The 23,650-nt window shown below is 41.5% G+C and overlaps 2 protein-coding genes across 8 annotated transcripts in view; both read right to left on the bottom strand.

Annotated features, from left to right (window-relative positions):
• Positions 1 to 22: 22 nt before the first annotated feature.
• Positions 23 to 13,377, bottom strand: LOC110972540 (interferon-induced very large GTPase 1-like). 4 transcript variants are annotated; one of them, XM_051952963.1, is made up of 10 exons: positions 13,094 to 13,377; positions 12,188 to 12,291; positions 11,520 to 11,557; positions 11,038 to 11,137; positions 10,293 to 10,874; positions 9,140 to 9,271; positions 6,712 to 6,752; positions 6,466 to 6,541; positions 6,275 to 6,312; positions 23 to 6,164 (listed from the first exon to the last, which is right to left on the bottom strand). In XM_051952963.1, exons 2-10 carry the CDS (start codon positions 12,252 to 12,254, stop codon positions 1,275 to 1,277), a joined length of 5,964 nt encoding a protein of 1,987 aa, XP_051808923.1. In that variant the 5' UTR covers positions 12,255 to 12,291; positions 13,094 to 13,377; the 3' UTR covers positions 23 to 1,274. The 4 variants fall into 4 exon arrangements, with proteins under 4 accessions (XP_051808923.1, XP_022078613.2, XP_051808922.1 ...); XM_022222921.2 differs by having other exon boundaries at positions 11,526 to 11,557; XM_051952962.1 differs by having other exon boundaries at positions 11,520 to 11,560; positions 13,094 to 13,376.
• Positions 13,378 to 14,251: 874 nt separating this feature from the next.
• Positions 14,252 to 23,650, bottom strand: part of c9h5orf22 (chromosome 9 C5orf22 homolog) — a 57,315-nt gene continuing 47,916 nt past the window's right edge. For 2 of the 4 annotated variants that reach the window (XM_051952965.1, XM_051952967.1), the window contains one exon: positions 14,252 to 16,846. In XM_051952965.1, the coding sequence (XP_051808925.1) occupies positions 16,585 to 16,846 (262 nt within the window). In that variant the 3' untranslated portion in view covers positions 14,252 to 16,584. The remainder of the gene's footprint in view (positions 16,847 to 23,650) is intronic. The other 2 variants (XR_007944176.1, XM_051952966.1) reach the window with 2 other exon arrangements.

The raw sequence follows: 23,650 nt of genomic DNA, 5'->3' as shown, positions 1-23,650 counted from the left end.
CAGTCTGTATGTGCTATGAAAATAAAGGAACATAATTTTATTTTGCAAAAAATAAATTTACATAACACATTTTTTTTCTTTTCCTTGGTGAAAGGTCAGTTGAGTAAATGATCAAGTCAAAACAGATTTTTCTCATAAAGACAAGAGTATCTACATTATGGATCAAAAGTTGGAATCTTCAGAAAAGTTTTCAAGAACAAGTCTTCAAACAGTCTCCAGAGTCTGATGAGAATAATATTTACTCAATACAGAGGCTGTAAGAACAAAGAGATTTTTATGAACTGCACAAAGCGTTACGTCATCTTATATACTTAACGAAATTTATTCTAAACACTCCTCTTCCATCCTGGAAAATCACAACTCATCGTCTTCAAACCCAATCAGGATTATTGGGATTTCCAGTTTTATCATCGTTTGTAACAGAATCTGATTTAAACATCCCATTCTCCTGGTTTTAACATTTGATCAATCTCAAAATCCCACAACAAGACTTACTGGAGTAAATTCATTAATATGGATCATCTACAGATTAATTCAAATCATATTACCATAATACAGTCATACACTTCAAGAAATAGAAACATAAAACATCCATAATGATAATATTCTTTAACAGAAACATTTAGAATTAAAATGCAAAAGACAATGTGTGCTGACATGATTTCCAGATGTGATTTTAGTGATCATAAAGTAATTATAAGAAAACTAGTTATAAGAAAAATATGGTTTAGATTCGTCTTACACCGGAGAGTTTCATTAGTGTTTTCTCTCTAACAAAGCAATGCAAGTACAGAGGTGATAAACTGCATGCTGTTAAATCCATAACATGATAAAAGAAAATAATGAAAATAAAACATCCCAGTTAATCATTACATCACACAAATTCCAACGATTAAAAATAAGCTCTTTAAAACAACTTTAACAAATATATTTGATGCATATTGAAACCAAAAGTTTAACAAAAAAAACACCCTCGTAAGAATAATAATATTATAATAATATTTCAATCGGATTCAATGAAGCAGTGATTGATTTGTGAAAGACATGTTCTGTGTTCATCTTTATCTGCAGGAACGTGTTGTTGTTTCTACAAATCCTACTGAAAGATATTTTGTGGATGTGATGAAGATTATTGGTCTTTTTTCTTTTTTTGGTTTTTGAGTTCACTTGAAATCAGACTACAGATCTTTTTCATCTAGTAATTGTCACAAACTGTATCTGTAAAAGCTCTTTTTTCAGGCTTTGATTGATGAGTTACTGGTTCTGTTGATTCACTAACGCATTTCGTCCAGACTTTCAATGGCTTGGTCTTTGGTGATAGACCTCCACTCAGCAGGAATTGCTCCTCTGCCCTTGAATTCTTTATTATAGTAGTCTTCCAGTTGCTTTTGAAATCGACACACAAACCATTTCCAGTACGGCAGTTTGGAGTCATCGGCGGTGATACACCACTGAGCATACTCTGGACCACCAAGTCTGTATTGTTTGTAGGGAATGCTTGTCTTTGAATTATGATAGGGGTAAAATCTGCCATTACTGGCGACATCTGTTGTACAAAAATTGATGCTCATCTCCACTGTGTCTTTGTAGTGCCATCCTTTGATCCCAGAGGGTCGATGGAAAGGGACGCTGTGGTCATCAGGACTGTGATTTTCAATGGTGTTGGTGCAAACAGCTGCACAGAATGGACAGTTCACCCAGCAGCACTTACACAGCTGATCAATGAGGATTTTATCAGGTTTGTTCCTGGATTTCTTGATCTTATACAATGAGAGTTCCTTCATCTCCTCAATGATTGGCTTCAGTCCTTTTTTTACTTCTTCCTGGAGAAATTCAAAATCATTTATGTCGCTGAAGTTTTGAGAAGAAATGGCTTCAAACTTCAGCACATTACTGAGACAACCAGTAAACTCTGACAGCCACATGTTTGTGTCTCCTCTCTGGGTTTGGACTTTCTGTGTCGCAGCAGATAAAGCTTCACTGACAAGGGTGTTGATGTCGCCAACATTTTTCTTGAGTATATTCATTGCTTTATCTTTGTGATCCCTGAAGATGTATTTCTCTACTTTCTTTTTTATGAAAGTCTCTGCTTGGGCCCTTGGATCTCTGATGTATTTGATGAAACCATTAAAGTCTTCGTTCTCAGCGAGCGACTTCAGCTGATGTTTCTCAAAGTTCAGCCTGTTTCCATTGAATGCTGGGAAATTACACCTCATCTCATCAGCGAGACCAATAGCAGTCCTGTTATAGACGGCGTCAGCAGCAGAGTCTCTCAGATTTTCACAGATCAGTTCTCCAAGTACAACAGCAGATGAGCTTCCCTTACAAAAGCTTCTGAAAATGGAGTAATACTGCATTTTCTTGCTGTCCAGATAAGCGAGTGCATCATTGTTCTCTTTGAATGTCTTCTGGGACTCTAGAAGCCAACTCTCCATCCTGTCAAACACATACAGTAAAAGATCGACTGTGAACTCATTCTTCAAAGTATATTTATACGTTGACTGAAATGTTTTCACTTCCTCTTTCACATTTTTTGCCACCTCTTGCAAGTAAGTTGATACGTAGCCTCTTGTAGCAACAGGTTTGCTTTGGATTTCATCAAGGGACTCTTTCTCAACGTTGTTGATGAGCTCTCTGATCTGTTCCTCTTCTTTACATGACAAAAGACTACGTGATTTCTGTTGTTGCTTTTGTTGGGTTGTTGAACCAAGTCCAAGATGTTTTTGAACAGTCTTGAAAACAGATCTCAGAAAAGATCTTCCTTGTGTGTTTGTGTCTTTGCTTTCTGTTTTGCTATCTTTACCATGTTCACTTGTTTCATAGAGACTTTGGTTCTTTGGGAAGTTTACATAATCAGAATAATCACCGAGCTCTGACATGTGTTTGTATCCGCCACTTGTTTTTGATTCTTCAACATCACCAAATTCAATACCAAGCTCTAGAAGGACAGCTAACTGTTCGTCTTCCAAGTTGATGTCCTCAACTGGTTTTGCATCTGCTGTTAATTCATGAACCCAGCCATCCCAAACAGAGCCAAACTGCTTTTCGAGCTCCTCTTCATCATGAACTTTATCCTGTAACTGCTGAGCGAGCTCTTTGCTCTTCTTTAGCAGCTTGTTCTCAAACTCTGTCTTCTTGTCATCCATTTTTTTACAAGCTTTCTTCTGCTCGATAACACCATCCAGTTTTCTTTTTACTCCTCTCACCTGCTCATCATGAAACTCCTTTATTTTGCTTTCAAATCGGCCTTGCCACTGAACCAGTGTTTCTTTATTTTCGTCATCCTCAAAGTGTGCTTTCATTGCTGTTTTTATGTCTTCGTATGTTTTGCTTGTTTCTTTGAGAAGGTAACTCTGCTCAATCTTGTCAAGTTTTCCATTTTCAATTCTGGTGTAAAGCTGGTCTTCAATGGTCAACATGTTGCTCCTCAGGGTCCAGGTCCAGTTCCCATACTGAACTTCTAGTTTTCTGTACACGGCGATTTCAAGAGTGTTTCTAAAACTAAAGACAAAGTTCTCGTTCAGGAGGGCGTTCCATAAGTCCTGAATTTTGGTTTTGAGCTGTGAGAGAGGGATCCCAGCAGACACTGAAGCTTTAGAGAGGATGATGTTCTTCACTTCTTGGATGCTCTCACTGTAACCTGGATTTGGAGGAGCCATCGGTGGACTGCCCTCCCAGAGTTGGGCTGCGTACTTCACATCTTTTTGCACATCAAATGCAATGACATCATTGAAGCATTCTGCATTTGAAGTTTCCTCTTTGGCTGCGAGTTCAGTCATTTGGTCCAGTTTTTCTTGGAGACGTCTCTTCCCATCCATGTTTTTCTCTGTTGCTGCAATGTCTGTGACATTCTGGTGAACAAAAACACAACTGGGAGAAAGTTTAACTTCCTTCATCCTCATGAAAGCCTGAACAACGATCTGCAGAATGTCCTGCATATCAGCTGGATTCTCTCCAAAGATGTTGATGATCGTCATGTTTCCCAGACCAACAACAAACGTTGCCAGCTCATTGTCATGGTGAAGAGAGGTGTTACCTGCCAACTCCAGAGCACGCAGCCCTTCAGTGTCCACCACTAGGATGTAGTCAAACCTAAAGTCTTTCTCTTTCTTGACCTCCTCTGACACTTTGACCAGCTGCATGAAGGCACCCTTGGTGCACCTGCCAGCACTCACTGCAAACTGCAGTCCAAACATGGCGTTCAGCATCGTTGACTTTCCGCTGCTTTGTACGCCCAAAACTGACAACACAAAAACTCTCTGGTCACCCAGTTTCTTGATGACTTCATCTAAAAGACTAGAGATCCATATTAGGGGCACATGGCCTGCATCACCATCCATCAGCTCCATCGGATGTCCTGATATCATCAGATCTGCAGCCAGTTCAGGGTATTTAGACCAGTCCGTCCGGCTGCTCTCTGACTTCATTGTTTTATGGGCTTCATAGATCTGTCCCATTTCTCTGAAGATGTGCTCCAGGCCAAAAGTTGCAGACTGTAGTTTTTTTGATATGTCTTCAAGCTCAGTTTGCTTTCTTGCTAATAGATGAGATTTGTCATGTTTGTTTTTCAAAGCCAAGACCTCAGACCACATTTTATCATAGTTCTGAAGAATTGAAGACAGATCATCTGTGGAGAGGGCATCTACTAGGATCTGAATCCATTTCAGGAAATACTCTTTCTCTGTTGATGGCAATGACATGAGGCTTTTGGTGAACAACTCCATCAGTTTACTGCAGGAAGCATCACACTGTCTTTGCCGTATTTGGTCCAGGTGTCTTAGTTTTTTACTTCTCTCTTTTTCAATGTCTCCTTTCAGATGGTACAGTTCTTTGTTTGTTCTGCACCACTCATGCCACAGACGGCCTTGACAAGGGAGAAATTTGTCTTTGATTTTTGAAACTTCCATCCCCTCAAGCAAACTCACTATTTCCATAGCAGCAGACTTTCCTCTTTGACAGACTGGGTCACTTTCATCCACTCTGATTCCAGAGACCTCATCCATGGTTTCAAGCTGGAAGGTTGGTTTAAGGCTGGAAGGATCCGGAGAAGACAAAACTTCTCCAATTATTCTTTTCAGTTCTTCAGATACATCTGAATGGCTTTTGTCTTTGAGCCCCATTTTGTATTTTCCTTTTATCATCTCCACAGCATCAAAACTGTCATCAACAAACAGACAAATGAGAGGTTTTTGAGACTTAAACAGGGCTGATATAAGTGACTGACTTTTGTCACCTTTTTGCAAAGTTGGGACCAGAACAACATTAACTGAAGATTTTTCAAGCAGTATGTCACGCTGTTTTTCAATCGACAGAGCGTCACCATGAAGATTACAGAAGGCAATGCAGTCAGAGAAGGCATCGTTGGCTTTTCCAGCAGGACAGTACCAAGCGATCTCTGCAACACCATCCATCAAATGGCGAGACTTGGTGCTGCCTGGGCAATGTCTGTGGAAGAAGGTGCTGTGACGGTCGTTGATCAGAGTGTTCATCAGCTGAGATTTAGACACTGATAGTGAACCCAGTCTGAAAAAGGACACCAAGGGTGTCTCAGCTTTGCAGATGGGAATACTCTTCATGGTGACAATGTTTGAATCATCTTTGATTTGAGGTTTGAGTTTGACTTTCCAGGTTTTGGTTATGTGTCTAAATATCCACAGTGGACACTCTATCTCCATTGTAAACGGGTCAGGAACAAGCAAAGGTAAGGCATACTGACACTGTGATAGTTTTGTAATCATGATCTGCTTGAGGAAGTTGTCTGAGCAGTGAAATACTGCCATCTGAACATCCATTGGATGCACATGGGTTGCTTTTGTCTGATGTTTATCTGTGTCGATACTCAAGAAAGCCTCTAAAACGCTGTCATCTGCCTCAGTGGTGTTAAACACTGGATCAAGCTTTGGATGGACCACTTTGGAACTGTCTGGTCTTACAGGAATATATCTGGCCCTGTAATCTAACATCATCAGCCTGTGGAGAAAAGCATGAGGAAGATCTTTCTCAGATACCTCATGCTGCTGTTTCATGGATGAACCTAACTCAAGAAAGTCTGATGATGACCACTTCTGCTGTTGTTGGTCTTGAAGGTGAAGTCTGCCAAACAGTGCTTCAGTCTCCCTTTGATGTTGATTCTTCCTGTTGATTTTTTCAGAAACCTTCTCTTGCTGCAATAAATAGGTGAACAAACACATACTGTGTGTAAAAAAAACAATGTCAAGTGACTGGACAGAGTAATTATCCTTAAATCTCATAAAATACATATGGGCTTCCCTACCTTTTCCTTGTTCCTACACAAGTCTTCATCTGAAGTTCCTGCAGGATAAAAAATAACCCAAGGGACAAATCAACATATTGCTGAATCAATATGTTCGTTGTGATAGGTGCTTTTGAATGCTATATGCTCAATTCTTTCTATTTTTGGCTATTTTGTTATATTGTTTTGCAATAGTTCCTTGAAAAAGTTACCTTTCTTCTTGGTTATAACACTGTTGTTGCTCTTTTCTGACGGTTCAGCATCTTTGCATTCATTCACTGGAACACTCTGAGAGAACAAATACTTTCTATAATATTTGATCTATTAGACCCCGACAGTTATAAACAATGACAAAAAGATGAGCGAACCACAATTATAAACAAGACTTGTCAAAATTTGTTAGAACACAGAAAACTGCTGTATGGCAATGATTGCATAGAATGATAGAAAGACCTCACCTTTGCTTCAGTTGTAGCTGTGCTCCCCTCTTGATCATGTCCTGTACAGTCAATTGACAACAAGCAGATTACAGGATCAAACAAAAGAAAGTGTTTGTGAAGGGTTTCATGCAGCATAATAAAAAGCACTAGCAATTTTGTTTTTTTTCCACTTAAAAGTGTATTTTTCTACAAGATTTATCTCTTCTGGGCACCAGAGCACTGGCAATGGAGGAAGCTCCTGTCTAGCCAGACTACACACAGTCAGATTAATTTACTTACTAGACAAGAGCTTCTCTTTAAACCCAGATAGCTCAACTCAGTCCAGGTCAGTCCACAGAGCCTTTTTAGCCTGTGCATTCACCATCTGACCCCTCTGTGGCACCTGACCTGGGTTTACTTTGGTTCAGTCACCCTGTGAGCCATCTGTTTCAGTGCCTGAACCTTATGATGGGGATTTAGGTACATGCAAGAGTTTCCTTACTCATTGCTCTTTAACTTTTGAACAGCAGCCAGTGTCTTATTCCACTGACCACTGTTGTATAGTTTATTTGATGCAATAGTCGAAGGGTGCAGCCCTTGACTGCAGTTCAGTTGTCTGGAAGATTCAATCAGAGTTCTGTGACTCATATGAAGCCTTCACTCAGGAGATGAGTAAAGTGTTTGACCACCCAGTCTGAGGCAAGAACATCGCTAGGTGTTTTCTTTCCCTATGTCACTAAAATGGCAATTCAGAACCCCAGCCGCTGAGAGAGGCTGGAAAGACAGGGCCCTCCAGGAGGACTTTCTGACAGTCCTCTGTGACCCTCTGAAGGATGAGTTGGCATGCCTGGATGAGCAAAACACTTTGAATGAGCCGAGTTCCTGTCCCATATGCATTGATAACCAACTCCGTGAATGCCAGAGAGACCGGAATGCCAGTTTGCCGCCACAGCCAGGCAGCAGGTAAATGGTTGTATTTATATAGCGCTTTTATCCAAAGCGCTTTACATGATATGTCACATTTACCCATTCACACACTGATGGTGGAAGCTGCCATGCAAGGTGCTAACCACGACCCCATCAGGAGCAATTAGGGGTTAGGTGTCTTGCTCAGAGACACCTCGACATGAACTTGATGGGCTGAGGATCGAACCGGCAACCTTCCAGTTACAAGACGGCCACTCTACCCACTGAGCCATGCCACCACATGCCGCAGGTCTACCTGCTTTCTTTGGCTCTTGTAGAGTCTGGGGCTAAGGAGAATTTAATTGATTGGAAACTGGTTGTGCAGTGAGGGATAGTGGAACTGTGGGACCCAGTCACCAATAAATGTCAGAGCTCTTCATGGCCAACTATTAGCTCAAGTCCACCCGAGAACAGCTCCTGTCTCTCTCCTGCTTTCTGGGAACATCAAGAAACTTTGCATATCCATGCCATAGACCACATTCACACTCCACTTGTGCTAAGCTATCCACTATTATGAACTGGGATTTTAAATCTAAAGTGCTGTTAACTCTTATTTCTTAGCGTGAGCGGGTTTGGCAGGAGCTCAACCTATAAGGCAGTGTTCCAAGGCCTTGAGGACTGGGTGTGAGGAGGTTGCCGGGGTCATCCAAGCCAACTCTTGGAAGGAGAAAGTCCAGATCCTCTCTGGGAATTTGGGTTCAGAATCTATGGTAGGCATGGAGATGAGCCCAACTATATCTAATTGGTACCACACCATCTCATGCACCAAATCTGGGTTCATCCCTACCAGAGAGGGAACACTCCACATCCCTAAGACCAGTCTGCACTGCCAGGAATCAGCATACCCATCTGGGTATGCTGATTCCTGGGATCTCCCAGCCTTTGCCTAGCACCCAGTTTTAGACCAATTCATGCTTGCAGTGTCCATCGGCACAGACTAATGTGGGCGAGAGCGGATGTCCACGTGGTTCTATTCATACTACAATACGTGCATGATGGAATGCTACTTGGACAGCTGCACTGTCCCTCATACTGAACAAAGAAAACATTCAAGAATATAGCAGTTGGTTACAGATTACACTGTTAATGTGATTTGCATTTAAACTCCTTTGAAAGAAAGCATATACGAATAAAAGCGTGTTCAAAGTTTGGTAGCAGCTACTTCAATTACCAAATCATGAACTGTAAATGAGTGAATGACCAAGACTCACCTCACACAGTCTCTCCTTCAACCAAACATTTATTTTAGGTATCACTTGTTTTACTAGTGCACAGAAGGACGAGAAGCCATGTGGACAGACTGCACAGCCGCAAATTTTGTGATGCATGTGGAAAGGCACATAAGGGTCTTACCCTCTACAGTGCACCTAAACTCAACGTCTCCCCCTACAGGTTGAAGGCTCACAGTACAGTGGTAGAGTGCATGTTCGTCTGTTACAAAAATTTTCCATATTTTGCAAACATACAATAGATAAAGAAAAGACAATGAAGCATAACTCACGTTCTGTGGTATCTGATGAAACAGTCTGAGATGTTGGACTTGTATTCTCCACTGTATCACCCTGCTCCATGGACCGTTCATTCATGTTCCAGCTGTTTTCACTGATGAACTTTTTCTCTTTATCAGCCTCTCCTGTTGAAGGGTCACAGCCGACAAACATCACACGTTAGTTTATGTAGTTAGTGCCTGTGTTTCATTGCACCATATAAAACTCGGAGTAAAACTGAACTATATTGACTGTTTTTGCAGATTTCTGTAATATATTTGATACTTTCTGGACATAATTTTAAAAGGACTGAGAGAGACATAATATTATCGTCTTCAGGCCGGACCAAAGGTAATTTTCTCAGTTTTCGTAGTTGCTTTGGCACAACTGTCAAATTAATTTATGGTTCTTTAAACACTGTATGCAAATCTCAAATCTACATTTTCACACATTTAATACATTCCTTATTCAGTCAAATGTGTAAGTACAAATACATGGACCATCCAAATATCCAGTGATGCTTTACATTAAAATATATTAAAGTGCATTTCTAATTATCTATATGACTCTGCATGCTTATCTGCATTTATATTTTTATTTCTAAAGTGGATTTCAAATAGCCTGTAAATAGCTTATAGATTGCAGATTTTGTAATGCATGAATTTTTACATTTTTTTTTTTAGCAAATTCATCCTCATATTTTTGTAAAAATTTGCCAGACTCAGTTTGGAGAAGTGATGTTTAGGCAGGTATCAGCTGTCTTAACCTGTACAGATTCACCATTGTTTTATATTTTTAATTCCTCTTAGTTCTTCTTTGATTGACTGACTAAATAAATTCCATCTCATAGCAACAGCAAAGGGAAAGCTGTAGTTTTTTTTAAACTAACTATTTATTATTTCCATTATCATAGCATCAGATCAAACATTAACAAGTCATTGATTCAGTGTCTGAATATGGACCACTGCTAATTATTTCTTGGATTTTAAAAAAGTAAATGCAAAAGGAAGTTCACCAGTCAATATTGCAGTTATCAAATGTGGTTCACTGCATGGGGGATTGCCAGCTGAAGGCGGTGTACATGTCATGCTTAGGATAAATTTTGATATGCATCACTTAATGAAGTAGTGCAGGAGTAAACTGTGAAGAGCAGCAATAAAATCTCACCTGTTTGGTTTTGCTGAATCACTGAAGGCTCTGTTTTTTCTTCTTTGTGCTCCTGGTGCTCTTTATTCTCTCTACGTATCACTTCTCTGTACCAGTGGGGATCATTTCCAGAGACCATGACATCTACTTTTTGAAGGAGATCTAAGATCTCTTTTCCATCTGTCATACTTCTTCTACATGTGTGGTATCTTCTTTCATCAAAACTGTGATTAGCTTTCAGGTCATTTAATGCACTTTCACATGTTTCACCTGTTTGATGAGTCACAACTGGGATTAAATGAGCCAGTGATTCTCTGCCGAAAGCTTTTTCCAACCACTGCACTCCTGAGCTGTAATGGCTGTTATGCAGACCATTTGGCAGCAGTAAGACAAAGGCATGGATTCTCTGATTCACTGGGATTTGGTCCTTGCTTTGGACACCAAGCAAGTTAATGACAGAGATGTACCGACCACACAAGTCATAGACTTTAGATGACAACTGTTCCACGTTTGTTTGGTTGTCATGGTCAAGTAAGATGTTATTTGGTCCAAACTCGATGGAATTTGTGTCACCAATTAACACAAGTGTGAGTTCAGAAATCCCTGAAACAAAAACAGCAATGTTAAAGGACAAAAGTCTCTGAAGCATGGGTGCCAAAGTTTAGTCTGAGTTGGTTGAAAGGTAAAGACTGATAAGTTTTAGTGATTCTTTACAATGTCTGAAACTCAAATCAAATATAGAGTTTAAAATGTTCAGTAATATTACCTGTGTCACTGGTTGCTGATGTGTCTTCAGACTGTTGTTCTTTGCTTCCATTGTTCTGCTCCTGGTGTTGAAGTTCTTCAGGTTCGGACACAGATTCATACTGAGAAAACAAGAGATTTTATGAAACATAAAGCTTTCCATGTTAGACCAACTGACAAACAGTAATACACCATACACATTTTCCCTCAACAGTGCATCTGCAAAAAGGCCTGCCTTAACTGTGGTAAATTTCACCAGATTTACATATTCACTGTTCAAAGAAACCACAATATGATTAGTTCTAGAAGTAAACATAATTTTAAAAGCACATTTTGCAGTGTGGTCAGACTTATCTCCACAGGACAATGATCTGACTCCAACAGTATCATTATGCTATAAGAGGGAAAATGCTCTGGCTTGTTTGATGTCTTTGAACTGATCACAGTTGTCTTGCACAATGCTAAGACCAGGATGGAGCAACACTGTCACCTCAAAATACTTACATTTACCTTGGTTATAGCTTCCCGTTCCTCCAAGTCATCTACTGTTCAGCCATGTGAGAAAATCAGATTACAGAGGATCAGTATTTAAGCATGTCAGTAGAAGATTTCAGCATAAAGCTATCAGTCTAATAGTTTAGTTTGCCGACTACACCGATCAGCCACAGCATCATGACCACTGGCAGATGAAGTGATTAATATTGATCAAATTGTTATAATGCAATGTTTTGACATTCATGTAGATGTTTGACATGTTTCCCCACCTAAACACTGCAGGCCAAGCAAACCCCCACCCCCCACCCCCCAGGGCAACATCTGTCCTTGATACCAGGTTCCACCCTCAACAGGACAATGCACCCTTACACTGCAAAACCTGCTCAGGAGAACCCAGGGAACACAACAGAGCTAAGCTGTTCCCTTGGGTTCCAGATCTTACTGAGCATCTGTGGGATGGTCCAGGATCAGCCTGATCTAGGCAGGCCCCACCCTGAGGACCTACAGAATCCACTCCCACAGACCTCCCCAGAGGTCCTGATGTCCCACTGGGTCAGAGGAGCTTCAGCAGCATGAAGGAGACCAACACAACATCAGGCAGGTGGTCATAATGTTCTGCCTGATCGGTGTACACTTAAATAAATGCTAGTTTTGTCCCTTTATATTGCCTTGATCACCTTGCACACATGGAATTACAGATTTGGTTTCACTGTTAGAATCAGGGTTCTCCATCATCATCATCATCTGTATGAAAGGTCCATGTGTGAAGTCATTCAGTTATCTATCAAAAGAGGAAAAGAAATAAGAACTGTCAGCATCACAACGTGAACAAAATTAAATAACCAGAATAAAAACACCTGAATGAGGACCTTATGATAATAAGAAAGGTTTTTAGTATTTAAACAGATGCTGATGTTGATCTTCTTGGCCAATCACTTCTGGTCACAGGATCTCAAACAACCACTAAAAATTGTTTTATTGTCTTCCTCAGTCACAAACATGCTCTGACTGACCTCATACATATAAAAAATGCAGTACAACCAGGTTGTTTGAACACAAAGCTTAATATTTTCAGTAGATTGTCATGACTTTCATGTTGAGGTCTAAAGTGTGTCACATATTTGATCATGGAGGGAAACAGCTGGAGTTCATTTACCAACCGGCACACACTTCCATAGAGGGGCAGGAGTGAGGAACATTTCCTGTTCACAGCACTGAAGCATGGACACCCAGAAAAGAGATTTGACACATCCTATTCAGACGAACACAGCTCCTAAATGCAACTTTAACATGCTGTTTTATATACTACTAGTTCACTTTTCAATTATATATGTGCAGAAAACGGTGATTTAATTGAGTAAGACGTGGGGTAAACATGGAATTTCCATTGGACAGTAAACTATAAATCCACGTCAGACCTGACTGTGTAACTTTAGAGGCTGCTTGATAAGAGATTTTTTTTTTCCACTCTACAAACCACATGTTGCAACTCAGCGTGTCCCTTCACAGGAAGCAAACAGATGGAAGTCCGATTTAAAGACAAGACTTAAAGGAGAAATACTTCATAATAAAAACAGACTTACCTTTGCTCTGAGTTTTCTGTGCTCTGCTGGTTCATGTAAATGTCTCTGCCCTTTTATAAAGACCAACAACGTCTGATTGTGAATGTGCTCTTCACAAACCCCTCCCTTCCCTTAAAAAGAGGGAAAAGTAAACCAGCTGTAACTTTCATTTCCTATGAACCACGTCACTTGCAGGAAAATGAAACTGAACCAGTTAAGCTCCTTGATGTGCTTTAAAGTTTGTGAAACCTGTAGAATTTTATATATTTTTGTGTAAATATGACCTAAAACAACTCAACTTTCAAGAGAGGCCATTTGAATACAAGACAAATATATTGTAATTGGCCATGCATTTAGAGTTAGGGTGAGTTATTTAGTGCAGAAAATGATTCTATATTACTACAAATCTGTGACTGGCAGACGCATGTGAGCCTGTAGGATTAGCTTTTAATTTGAAGGTGAAGTTAGAGTCAAGGGACTTCCATCAATGTCCCTATGAGTGGAAGTGGGTTTCTGTGTGATTTAAAGAACAAGAGCATTTCTATCAACGTCTGAGCTTTAAAAAGTGTTTATGGAGGTGTGTGACAGCATGAACAAAGGAGGTTTATTGGACTGAAATGACTTTGCTGCACCATACGTTCACACCATCATCATCATGCATTTTATGTCCGTTGGACCCCTTCCAGGGTGTTGGACGGTCTTCTGGCATCTCACAGTCTCTTCCTAACTATACTATGATCTACCATACTACTAGTTGGAGCAGGGTTTTTACAGCCGTATGCCCTTTCTGACGCTAACTTGCCGTTTTACAGCTGGTAAGAGGCTGTTGTTTTTGTCAGAGTGCAACTCTCTTAGCCTTTCCCCACCCAAGGGGTATCTGCTACCGAGCTGTCGGCTGAAGTTTTCTGTGAGAGGGCTTCTCTCCAGAAACTGAAAATAAAGTTCACCGACTTTATGACTCACACACACTTCAGTTTCCAATGAAATGAATATTTCTCTGTCATTTGTTGAATTAAGTTCCGTTTATCTACTTTTAGGACTGTTTTATGCAGAAAAACAAAGAATTCTAAAGGGTTCAAAACACCGCTGTGGATTTGTGCTGTGGGATGTAAATGTATTTGTTCATTAGATTGTGTGATGTGGAGAGAGGATGAGGAGGCAGATTCAGAGACTCTCAGATAGTTTAGAGAATAAGGTTTACTGAATTCAGGAGAAGTGATCCAACAAGCAGCACACTGATGAGAGCATCACAGCATCAATGTGAGGATTCTCTCCAACCTTGGGTACATGTTGGTTTGGGAGGAAAGCCATATTTAGATTACAGTTCAATATGGAGACAACTGGTCTGTAAAAGAGTAACACGACAGAACATCAAACAATACCTGTTTTCTACAACAGCTGTTTCTTCCTCATGACAAACTCTTTTTTCTTTCTCACAGTCATATTAAAGGCAGAGAAGGCCTGCATGTGCTCACAGCTTTAAGAACAGCAAACAGGAACAGGGTTCAAAAATAAAAACCCTTCAGCTAATCTGAGCTGACCTGTAGGATCTACAGTATGATTTAAGGGGACTGCTGTTGACAAGAGTATTTTTCTTTCACAGTAGTGGATAAACACAGTTTGAAGTGTTTCTAAGCTTTACTTCAATAAATACCACCACAGTGCTGTCCTCATGTATTATTATTACAACAGTTAGATTTAGAGTTTAACAGAATAAAACTTTATTGAACCTTTTGTGTCATCAAGGTGAAATTTGACCATTAAACAAATCAGTTTCCCAGAACATAATTAGAACGTTTAGAGCAGCACACACTGCCTCTCATTGCACCATGGACACCAGCAGCATATTTTAGGCATTCTGTCTTACAGAATAAGGCTGGAAATATTCAAGATTTTTGTTAATTCAAATACATCTCATGAAAAGACCAAAACCAACACTGTGTCTGTTTGCTTCTCTTCACTTTCCTCGTCTGTCTGCAGCCGGTTGGTTTCTACTTTAAAAGTAAATATTTTAATTAACAGCTCATAAAAGTACAGTTCTACTTTACTGGGGACTATTTTCAGCTGTGGATGGATCCAAACTCTGAGCAGCAGGTTGGTGTCTGTAGACTGAAGCAGAATGAAGGAAGTCATCGTTCAGTCCAACAGTGTGGCTCGTTGGTGAGTTCCAGTGGAGCTCTGTGGTAAAAGTAAATGAGAACCATCAGGCTCTGACTCACACACAGAACCTGTTACATGGGATCAGAGGACAGAAAACACTCATTTGGTTCTGGATGTAAACATGATCAGAGCCTTCTACAAAAACTACGTCCACTTCCAACTTCAACACGTCCCATTCAGAGATGATGACAGAGCTCCAGTGAACAGGATCCAGCTGTTGGACATCAGACAGATGTGTGCTTTAAAGTGACTGCAGCAGCATCCGGCGTGTCGTCTTCACCTGTTATAAAAGGTTGATGCTACAGGTACAGACCCGTACCCGTAGCATCTGTACTAGAGGTACGGACCCGTTAAGGTCACTGAAGAGCTGGCGCCGGTTAACTACTATTTGCTGCACATTACAGGCAGTTTATATGAATGACTTTGACGGCGAACATTGTATAATTTAACCAAAAATACACCGTCTCCTCTCACACTTTAGACATTGCAGTTTTTACGCTTTTAGACGCCGTGTCTAAATTGTTTGAAGTCCAGTTCCTATTAATTAGTTTACCGCGTTCAGTGGTGGAAGCGGCTGACGAACTCCATTGCAAATGTTCCCATTTAATTTCGGACGCTAATTTACAAGATAAAGTGAAGGATGTCGAATATGAAACAAACACTCGTGAATGGTGAGGAGCAGCTCTTTAATTCGGCATGAATTTAAAAAAACCCACAAACTCGATTTACTGTGATATTGTGAGATTTGTTTGTGGTTATGTAACTTAGCCATTCAACAGAGTCCGCTAACATTAAAGTGACTGTGACAGGGTCTGTGTTGACAGACGTAGAAAATACGTCAGGGTTTTGTTTAGGTTGTTAATATGTAATAGTCTGTCGCTACTTTTGAAGGTAAAAAATACTTGTAGTTTGCTGGCTGTTAGTTCCGCCATTTGTTTTGTTTGCTGTTTGTGCTTTATTAGAACAGGGTCACGTGAATAAAAAGTTTTGCTATTTTTAATAGTAGTGCTGATTTCAACCCCCAAATCGCTGTCCGTGAAAAAGTCAGATAGTGATGTTGGACTTTTCCACAGACAACGATGACCCCAGCACACTGATTGCAAAATATTTCTCAATACAGTGTTATATAATGTGTTTACATCATTAAATACTGATGTTCAAATTCCACGAACCCACATATTTATATGATATTATGCATAATAGAAAAGAGAACAGCAGATGACTGACATGACAGGCTCGGCACGCAGATTCACCTCGAATCACGGAAGCGCCTTCATCACTCGGATTACCAGCCAATCACGAAGCGCGTTCATCAGCCGGCTCATTAATATTTATGTACGGCTCATTAATATTTATGATAAGGGAAAGTGCCGTATCCGTAGGCCACAGGCTACGGGTCCGTATCTGTAGACTCTACCATTATAAAAACTACATGTGAAAGTGTTGTGCTGTGTCTGTTTGGAGGCCTGTGGCTGGCAGTCCTGAGTCTCTGAGCTGCTGCTTTCATAGTCTTTGTGTAAATCCAGAGCTCCATACTGGGCCTCCAGTACAGCCAGTACTCTGCTCTGGACTGAATCCACCTGCTCCACTGGACAGTATTCATCTAGACTGGACCTGAAAACACACACATGAACAAAGCTCTGAACCTCCTTTCTGTTACAATTAACCTCAGCATGTCTTTGGACTACAGGAGGAAGCCGGAGAACCCGATGAGAACCCACGGTGCAAACTCCACACAGACAGATGGCCGGGATGCTAACCACAAAGGTGGTTAGCACTGTCGCCTTTCAGTTAGAGGATTCCTAATTCACATCCCGGCTTTCCCAGGACTGCTCTGCATGGAGTTTGCATGTTCTCCCTGTGCATGTGTGGCAGTGTCGAGGTTTAACAATTGAAATTCAATTTAAAATAAGATTATAAAAATATGTAAAAGGCTGGCAATGCCTAAATGATCTTATTCCACTGTTCACGAGGGCTTCGTAGGGTAAAACTAATAATTCCTTAAAAGAATTTAAATGATAAATTCTACTGATAAAACATATTGTAAAAATGAATGGAGAGGGTACTCAGCTCGAAGAGGGGTGCATCGCGAAAACACCCCTCTACTCCAGACAGTGATGCAGTGCCTTCTCTCTGCTGACGCCGGGCATCCGCCTCCTTGGCTCCGCTCATCTTGTCAAGTCTGCCCAGTCGGAGTTCTACCGGTTCCTGGAGAGAGCGTCCTGCTAACCTCCCCTCGGGTCTCGTGTGGCTATAGCAATCCTCTCCTCTTGAGAGCTCGTCAGCTCCCCACTTTGTGGTGTATCTGCCTCTGTGGCATCTCCTGTCCTCCGTCATGTCCGTCCTTCGATGCATCTCTTCTGCCGTACTGCTTTCCTGCTGCTGTGTAAAAGGCACCATCTCCACACCTGACGCTAACGTTGCTGATTGTAGCCTGCCTGTGAGGCGTTCAGGGTCAGTCATGTAAAAATTCATGCAATAAAAACTCACTAAAAACCACAAAAGCAACAGGTTAGGATAAAAGAATAAAAACGTGTTTGTCCATAAAAAAAAAACCCGACCCCGTCACATCTCCCCATGGCTAAACATTGTCAGTCTCTGCAACAGTTCTTACACTCTGTAGCATTTTGGTGGCACTCCCTGATTTGATCTGGAAGACTGTCACACCGGTTCTTCGTGGACACTTGTAGGCATCCCAGGTGCAGGAACACAATAAACTATGGGCAATTCTGCAAGTTTTTCTCCAGGGGGCTGTGGGGTTGTGTAGCGGTACTACGTTATGATTTATAGCTCTCGTTATTAATAATTGGGGCAACACCCTAGATCTCTAGGGGAAAATATTAATTTTAATTTAAAAAATTAATATTCATAAAAATTTTGATCAATCTCATATCAAAAAGTCTTGAATCCTCGGTTAAATTGACCACATTCTACACAAAGAAACACAAGACTGTAATTTGGTCTATAATGAGGTATTTATTAACTATTCTATGAAAATAATGACAAGTGAACTATATACAATGTAGATATGGTGTGTGTGTGTGCGTGCAGGACTACATGTGTGTGTGTGCGTGCGTGTGTGGAATGTGGGAGTGTGTGTGTGAGAGAAGGAAATATGGTGAGGATTAGCCAGAGCTAACCTGACGAGGTAATCGGTAATTTGGATTAAGAATTCTAATGATTTGTAAAAGAATAAATTGATTAAATGAATTAATTGACCAAGCTGTTAGTACATCACCCATAGAATGGAATCAGAGCAAACTCAGCTGGAGTTATTGAAGTGAACCGTCATGGGGCTGGGACTTGCGGGGCCTTCAGATTATGCACACGGTCTGGACCGGCAGGTTCGGAGCGGTGTGTCGTCGTTGTTGTGGCCACGCCTTGATGTCCTGCCGCGGGTTGATCGATTCTGTGCAAAGACCTGGTCCAGCAGGTCTCCGGAGTTCTCAGCTGAGTGTTGCTTGGCTTAAAAATGATGGTTCTCAGGCTTTAGCCAAGAAAAACGGGTGTTGATGAAAAACGGTCAAAATTAAGAAAAATAAATGCTGGTTCTGAATCGGTTCTTCAGATTAAAACGAATAACGAGCAAAATGTCTCCTTAAGTTACAAAAATGTTAAAAGATAAATAGTTAACAAACTTAGATGGTGAGGGAATTTCAAAGATAGGAAAAACGCGCTTTAGGTAAGAAAATAATGGGAATCTCTGTCATGGATTCCTCAGGTAGTGACGAAAGAGAAGGTAAGAGGCGGTAAGAGAGAGCAAGAGAAGGGGTCGGTAAGAGAAGGCAAGAAGTGAAGGTGGGGGCTGCTTAGGCTTATATCAGGCCAAAGGGTCCATGGGAGGACCCCAAGGCGGAGGGAAGCTTCGGCGTGAATCTCTGGGTGGTAACATGACCCCTTCCTTTGTCTCAAAGAGGAGAGATGGAAAACTACTCCAGAAGGAATTAAAACATTGGGATATTAAACGATTAAAACACGATCTGTCTATCTCTCCACCATATTTCAGTTGTGTGAAAGAGAAACATGTTCCTAAATGTGTAGATTATTACATACGTTCATATGATGTGAATCATTTCATTCATAACTATGTGTTTATGTTTATGACATTAAAAATATGTATCACAGTGAAAATATAACAACAAGTCAGAGATTTGGTAACAGGTAAATACAGTGACTCATCCTTTATACCTAAATAGGAGTAATAAAGAAGGAATCAGATTAAACATCACAAATTAATAAATCAGCTTCTGTGAAAGATAGAATCGTGATTTTCGGATATGTTAACGATGAATGATTTCCATTGACATTGGTAATTCTGTAAACACAAAATACATTCCAGAAAGATTAATTTGGCAAGGTTTTTAAGTTCAGTTCCAGTCTCTTTGTTTCAGTCAAAGAGAGGGAGAGGGTGACTCCAGCCTTCAGCCATAAAGTTTTACGACTTGTTATCTGATCTGTGGAATGCAGAGACGTCTCCGGCTGAGGGTCTCCTAAAGCTGAAAAGGGATTTTAGCATGAAAGTTCATTAAACAAACATCCATAGCATATAATTGAAAGTCACTGTCTTTTAAAAAGAAGAAGTTATTCCAGGGGTTTAAATGTTCACAGGAGCTCCATCCTTCTGTGAATGAAAACCTACAGAAATACAAATGTCTCAATCCTCCTATAGAGATGGGTGTTGGTCAGTGCTGGAGAGAGGGACAGCTTATCTGAGTTTTGATCAGCTCAGGAATTCCAGGGTCTTTGCAGTCTTGCTACAGTTGTGGGGCGGTGCTGTTGTAGGGGGCCTGTACACAGTTTAAGAGCAGTCTTGTGAAAGACTTCATGCTTTCCTTCCTTCTCTGGTCTCACTTTGTACACTAGCCCCGAGTCTCCCACTGTTGCTAGTATAATGTGAGGTTCAGGGTCCCAACCGCCATGCAGCTTCCCTTGGCCCTGTCTGTTTCGATTTCTAACCCAAACTCGCTTGGCTGTCAATAAGGGGATAGCATTAGCTTTCCAGTCATAGCGGCATTTTGTCTGTTCAGCAGCTTTGGTCATCTTTTTGCGTGCCAAATTGTATGCGTATGTCTGTCAACTTTTGATGATGGTCCTGTATCCAGCCTACCACCCCATGGTTTGGCTTCTCCTGTACAACACGTGACCCAACATCTACCGGAATTCTGAGGTGTTGGCCGAACATCAGGTAGGATGGAGCATACCCTGTGACAGTATGTACCGTGCTGTTATCAGCTTCATCCTCTCTACCCGCCCGTTACCTGCAGGGTGATATGGCGTAGTCTTACTTTTAGCTTTCATTAAGTCAGATTCAAAATTTGGGCCCTGATCAGAATGGAACGGGTCAGGGCAGCCAAATGGGACCAGATGGCACGTACTGTGGTTTTGGCTGTCTGATCACGAGTGGGCACAGCCCAGGAAGAGCGGGTAAACATGTCTGACATGACAAGAATATTTCAGTACGCGTCACTAGGCCTACTGAGGAAGAGGAAATCAAGGGCTACTACCTCTAACGGGTAAGTAACAGGGACCAGGTTTAATCAATCAATCAATCAATCAATCAATCAAACTTTATTTGTGTAGCACTTTTCATACAATGAAATTGCACCACAAAGTGCTTTACAACATTAAAAACATTGAATTAAAAACACTGAAATAAAAACAAGAAAAACCCTCCCTCCCACCCTGGGTATGTACCAGGCCCGGACTGGCAATCGGGAGAGGCGGGACTTTTCCTGGTGGCCTGCCTCCTTATTGGCCTGCCTGGACAGGCCAGCCACGGACTGGCAGGCCAATGAAAAAAAGTTGATCGGCTTTTTGGCAGACAGGCCAGAGACAGCAGCGCCAGAAGCCTTACAGAGTACACGCCCACCCTCCTGTCACTCACACAAAGCAAGTGCTCTGAGCTCTAAATCAGAAGGATAGGGATTGGTCAGTGACATTTTTTTTAGAAGAACCGTGCCATGATTGGTTAGTTGCTTTATGTCCCGCCCCTTCGTAGCGACAACGGGGAAGCATGCACTGCAGAGCGGTGATATGAGAGTGAGGCCAGAGAGTGGAAGGAGAGAAGATTATGGAGCACCCTCTTCAAGTAAGTTTACAAACGGTCAGTTCTTCTCACAAATGCATCATCAGACTTCAAAGGCCAAAATATAATAAAAAATGTCTGGCCCAAATAAGCTCCACAGGTGTCAGGTGAGTTGCAGGAAGCCTGAAAACGTTTGAGACCCCCTCTTCAGGTAGGATAGGCAGTTGACTTACAATTTTCAGTTATAAAATGAACATTGGTGTTTGCATATACTATTAGCTATGACCAGCTGACATCTAAATGATTTGCTGAGAAAAAATAATATATATTTTTTTAATTCCACATGTTATATAAATAATAGGAAAAGGAAACATTGGAAGAATTGGTGAGGGTAGTGAAGAGATTACAGAAGAGAAAAGTACTGGACTGTATGGAGCTGTCGTTATGGTTGTGTTTAACAGACTTACTGTCTGTTTAGTAGTGTTGTAATTGCTATAACATAACTGTAAAAGGCATATTTTCGGAAGGAAAAAAAACAAAATTTTGGTGCATTATCCCATGTGACACAACCCTTGCAGTGGCGGAAGTGGCCTGACTGATTGGAAATCTCCCGGCCTGAATTTCTTTCCCAGTCCGGCCCTGGTATGTACGTATATATACACCTGCACACACACACACACACACACACACACACACACACACACACACACACACACACACACACACACACACACACACACACACACACACACGTTTGTACTTCTATCTTAGTGAGGACATCCATAGGCGTAATGCATTTCCTAGAGCCTTACCCTAACCTTAACTATCACAACTGATTGCCTAAACTTAATCCTTACCCTAACCCTAACCAAACCTCAATTCATACCTGTTCTCTAAAAACAAGTCTTCACCCTCAAACATGGCTGTTTCAAAGTGAGGACCGGCCAGAATGTCCTCACTTTGTAAAAATGTCCTCACTTTGATAGTTAAATGCAGAAAATGGTCCTCACCATGTAGCAAGTACAAGAACACACACACACACGTGCACACTCTCACCACGGACTGTATGGAGACATGGATGTGGATTAATAGGGTTCTTTGTTCTATTCTATCCTTCTACAGCCTGCTAACAACACACCCAGACTGGAAACCCCACACCTTACTCTCCATGTCGACATAAAAGAAGCACCATCTCCAGGTGGTCTATGTCCTCTCTGCTCCACATGCACTGCAGCCTCATGATGTTGCCTCCACACCTCTTGATGCTTGGGATGTGGACATATAATCTGGAACATTTGCTCCTGGGTGTTAAGGTCAATAAATCTACGGCACAGGACCCCTTCCTGGACACAGAGCCCCCTGAATTGCTTTAACAGTCTTTCAGTGGCAGCGGTGAGGGCACTCTGTTCAGGGCCACTGGGACATGAACCTTGCTCCACATACCTCTTTGCAGCCAGAATGTCAGGATCAGCCTGTTGTTCAACCACCCAGTGGTTGCTCTGTACTGGGGAACCTTCCTCTTGCCCCACTGCTGCTGACATAACCACGTCTGCAGTGCTGCTTGACGGCTTCTCTGGTGAGGCTCAAGTTACAGGGAACTGAGAGAGGGTGTCTGCATTTTAGTTCTCTCTCCTAATGCGGTACTTGACCTCGAAGTTGAACGAGGCTAGCTGGGCTACCCAGCATTGCTCCACTGCACCCAACTTGGCAGACTGTAAGTGACTGACAGAGTTATTGTCTGTGTATACAATGAACTCAGCTCCAGTCAAGTAATCTTTGAATTTCTCTGCAATTGCCCATTTTAATGCCAGGAACTCCAAAGATTGTTCCGAAGTCGCGCGAGAGCTCGCGCCAAAATGCCGGTTTTGGCGCGAGCTATCGCGCGATTTTGGAATGAGATTTGCTTTCCAGCGTCCTAAGATTTGGATACAGATCACAACAAAGAGCGATCGCCAGGTAATGTGGAGGTTTTCGTTCACTTCTCATCTCTAGTATGTTGTGGGACACTCGTTGAGACTATCTGAGCCGGTCAGTGTGGGGGAAAAAGCACGTTAGGGCGGACTTTGATGCGGGGGGGCCAGCTGTCCCATACTTTTCGCTAGCTGAGCTGCTAGCTTAGCTGCTAAGCTGCCTGCCTGGCTAAATACTGGAGCTATGTTGAAAATTCATTTCTCCATCACTCACATGTATGAAATGACATGAAAACAGACCCCAGGTTGAAAAAAACCAAAGTTCCCCTTTAACGTGAGTGGTGAAATCTGGGGAATAAACAATGATTTCATCTAAATAGACTAGTAAGGAGTCTGTGATTTGGCCACTGAGGCACTGCTCTGTTAGACGCTGAAATGTCGCTGGGGCATTGCAGAGGCCAAAGGGCATGCACTGAAATTCCA

Source organism: Acanthochromis polyacanthus, chromosome 9 (genome assembly GCF_021347895.1).
Source record: "Acanthochromis polyacanthus isolate Apoly-LR-REF ecotype Palm Island chromosome 9, KAUST_Apoly_ChrSc, whole genome shotgun sequence".
NCBI lineage: Eukaryota > Metazoa > Chordata > Actinopteri > Pomacentridae > Acanthochromis > Acanthochromis polyacanthus.
The sequence above is the reverse complement of the archived record's forward strand: the minus strand, read 5'-3'. Positions and strand labels throughout refer to the sequence as shown.

Coding starts and splice junctions, on each gene's coding strand:
- LOC110972540 (XM_051952962.1), bottom strand. CDS start 12,254: ATGATGATGATGATGGAGAACCCTGATTCTAACAGTGAAACCAAATCT. Junction 6,753..9,139: donor TTCATCAGATACCACAGAAC/GTGAGTTATGCT, acceptor TTGACTGTACAG/GACATGATCAAGAGGGGAGC. Junction 6,542..6,711: donor CAGCTACAACTGAAGCAAAG/GTGAGGTCTTTC, acceptor TTGTTCTCTCAG/AGTGTTCCAGTGAATGAATG.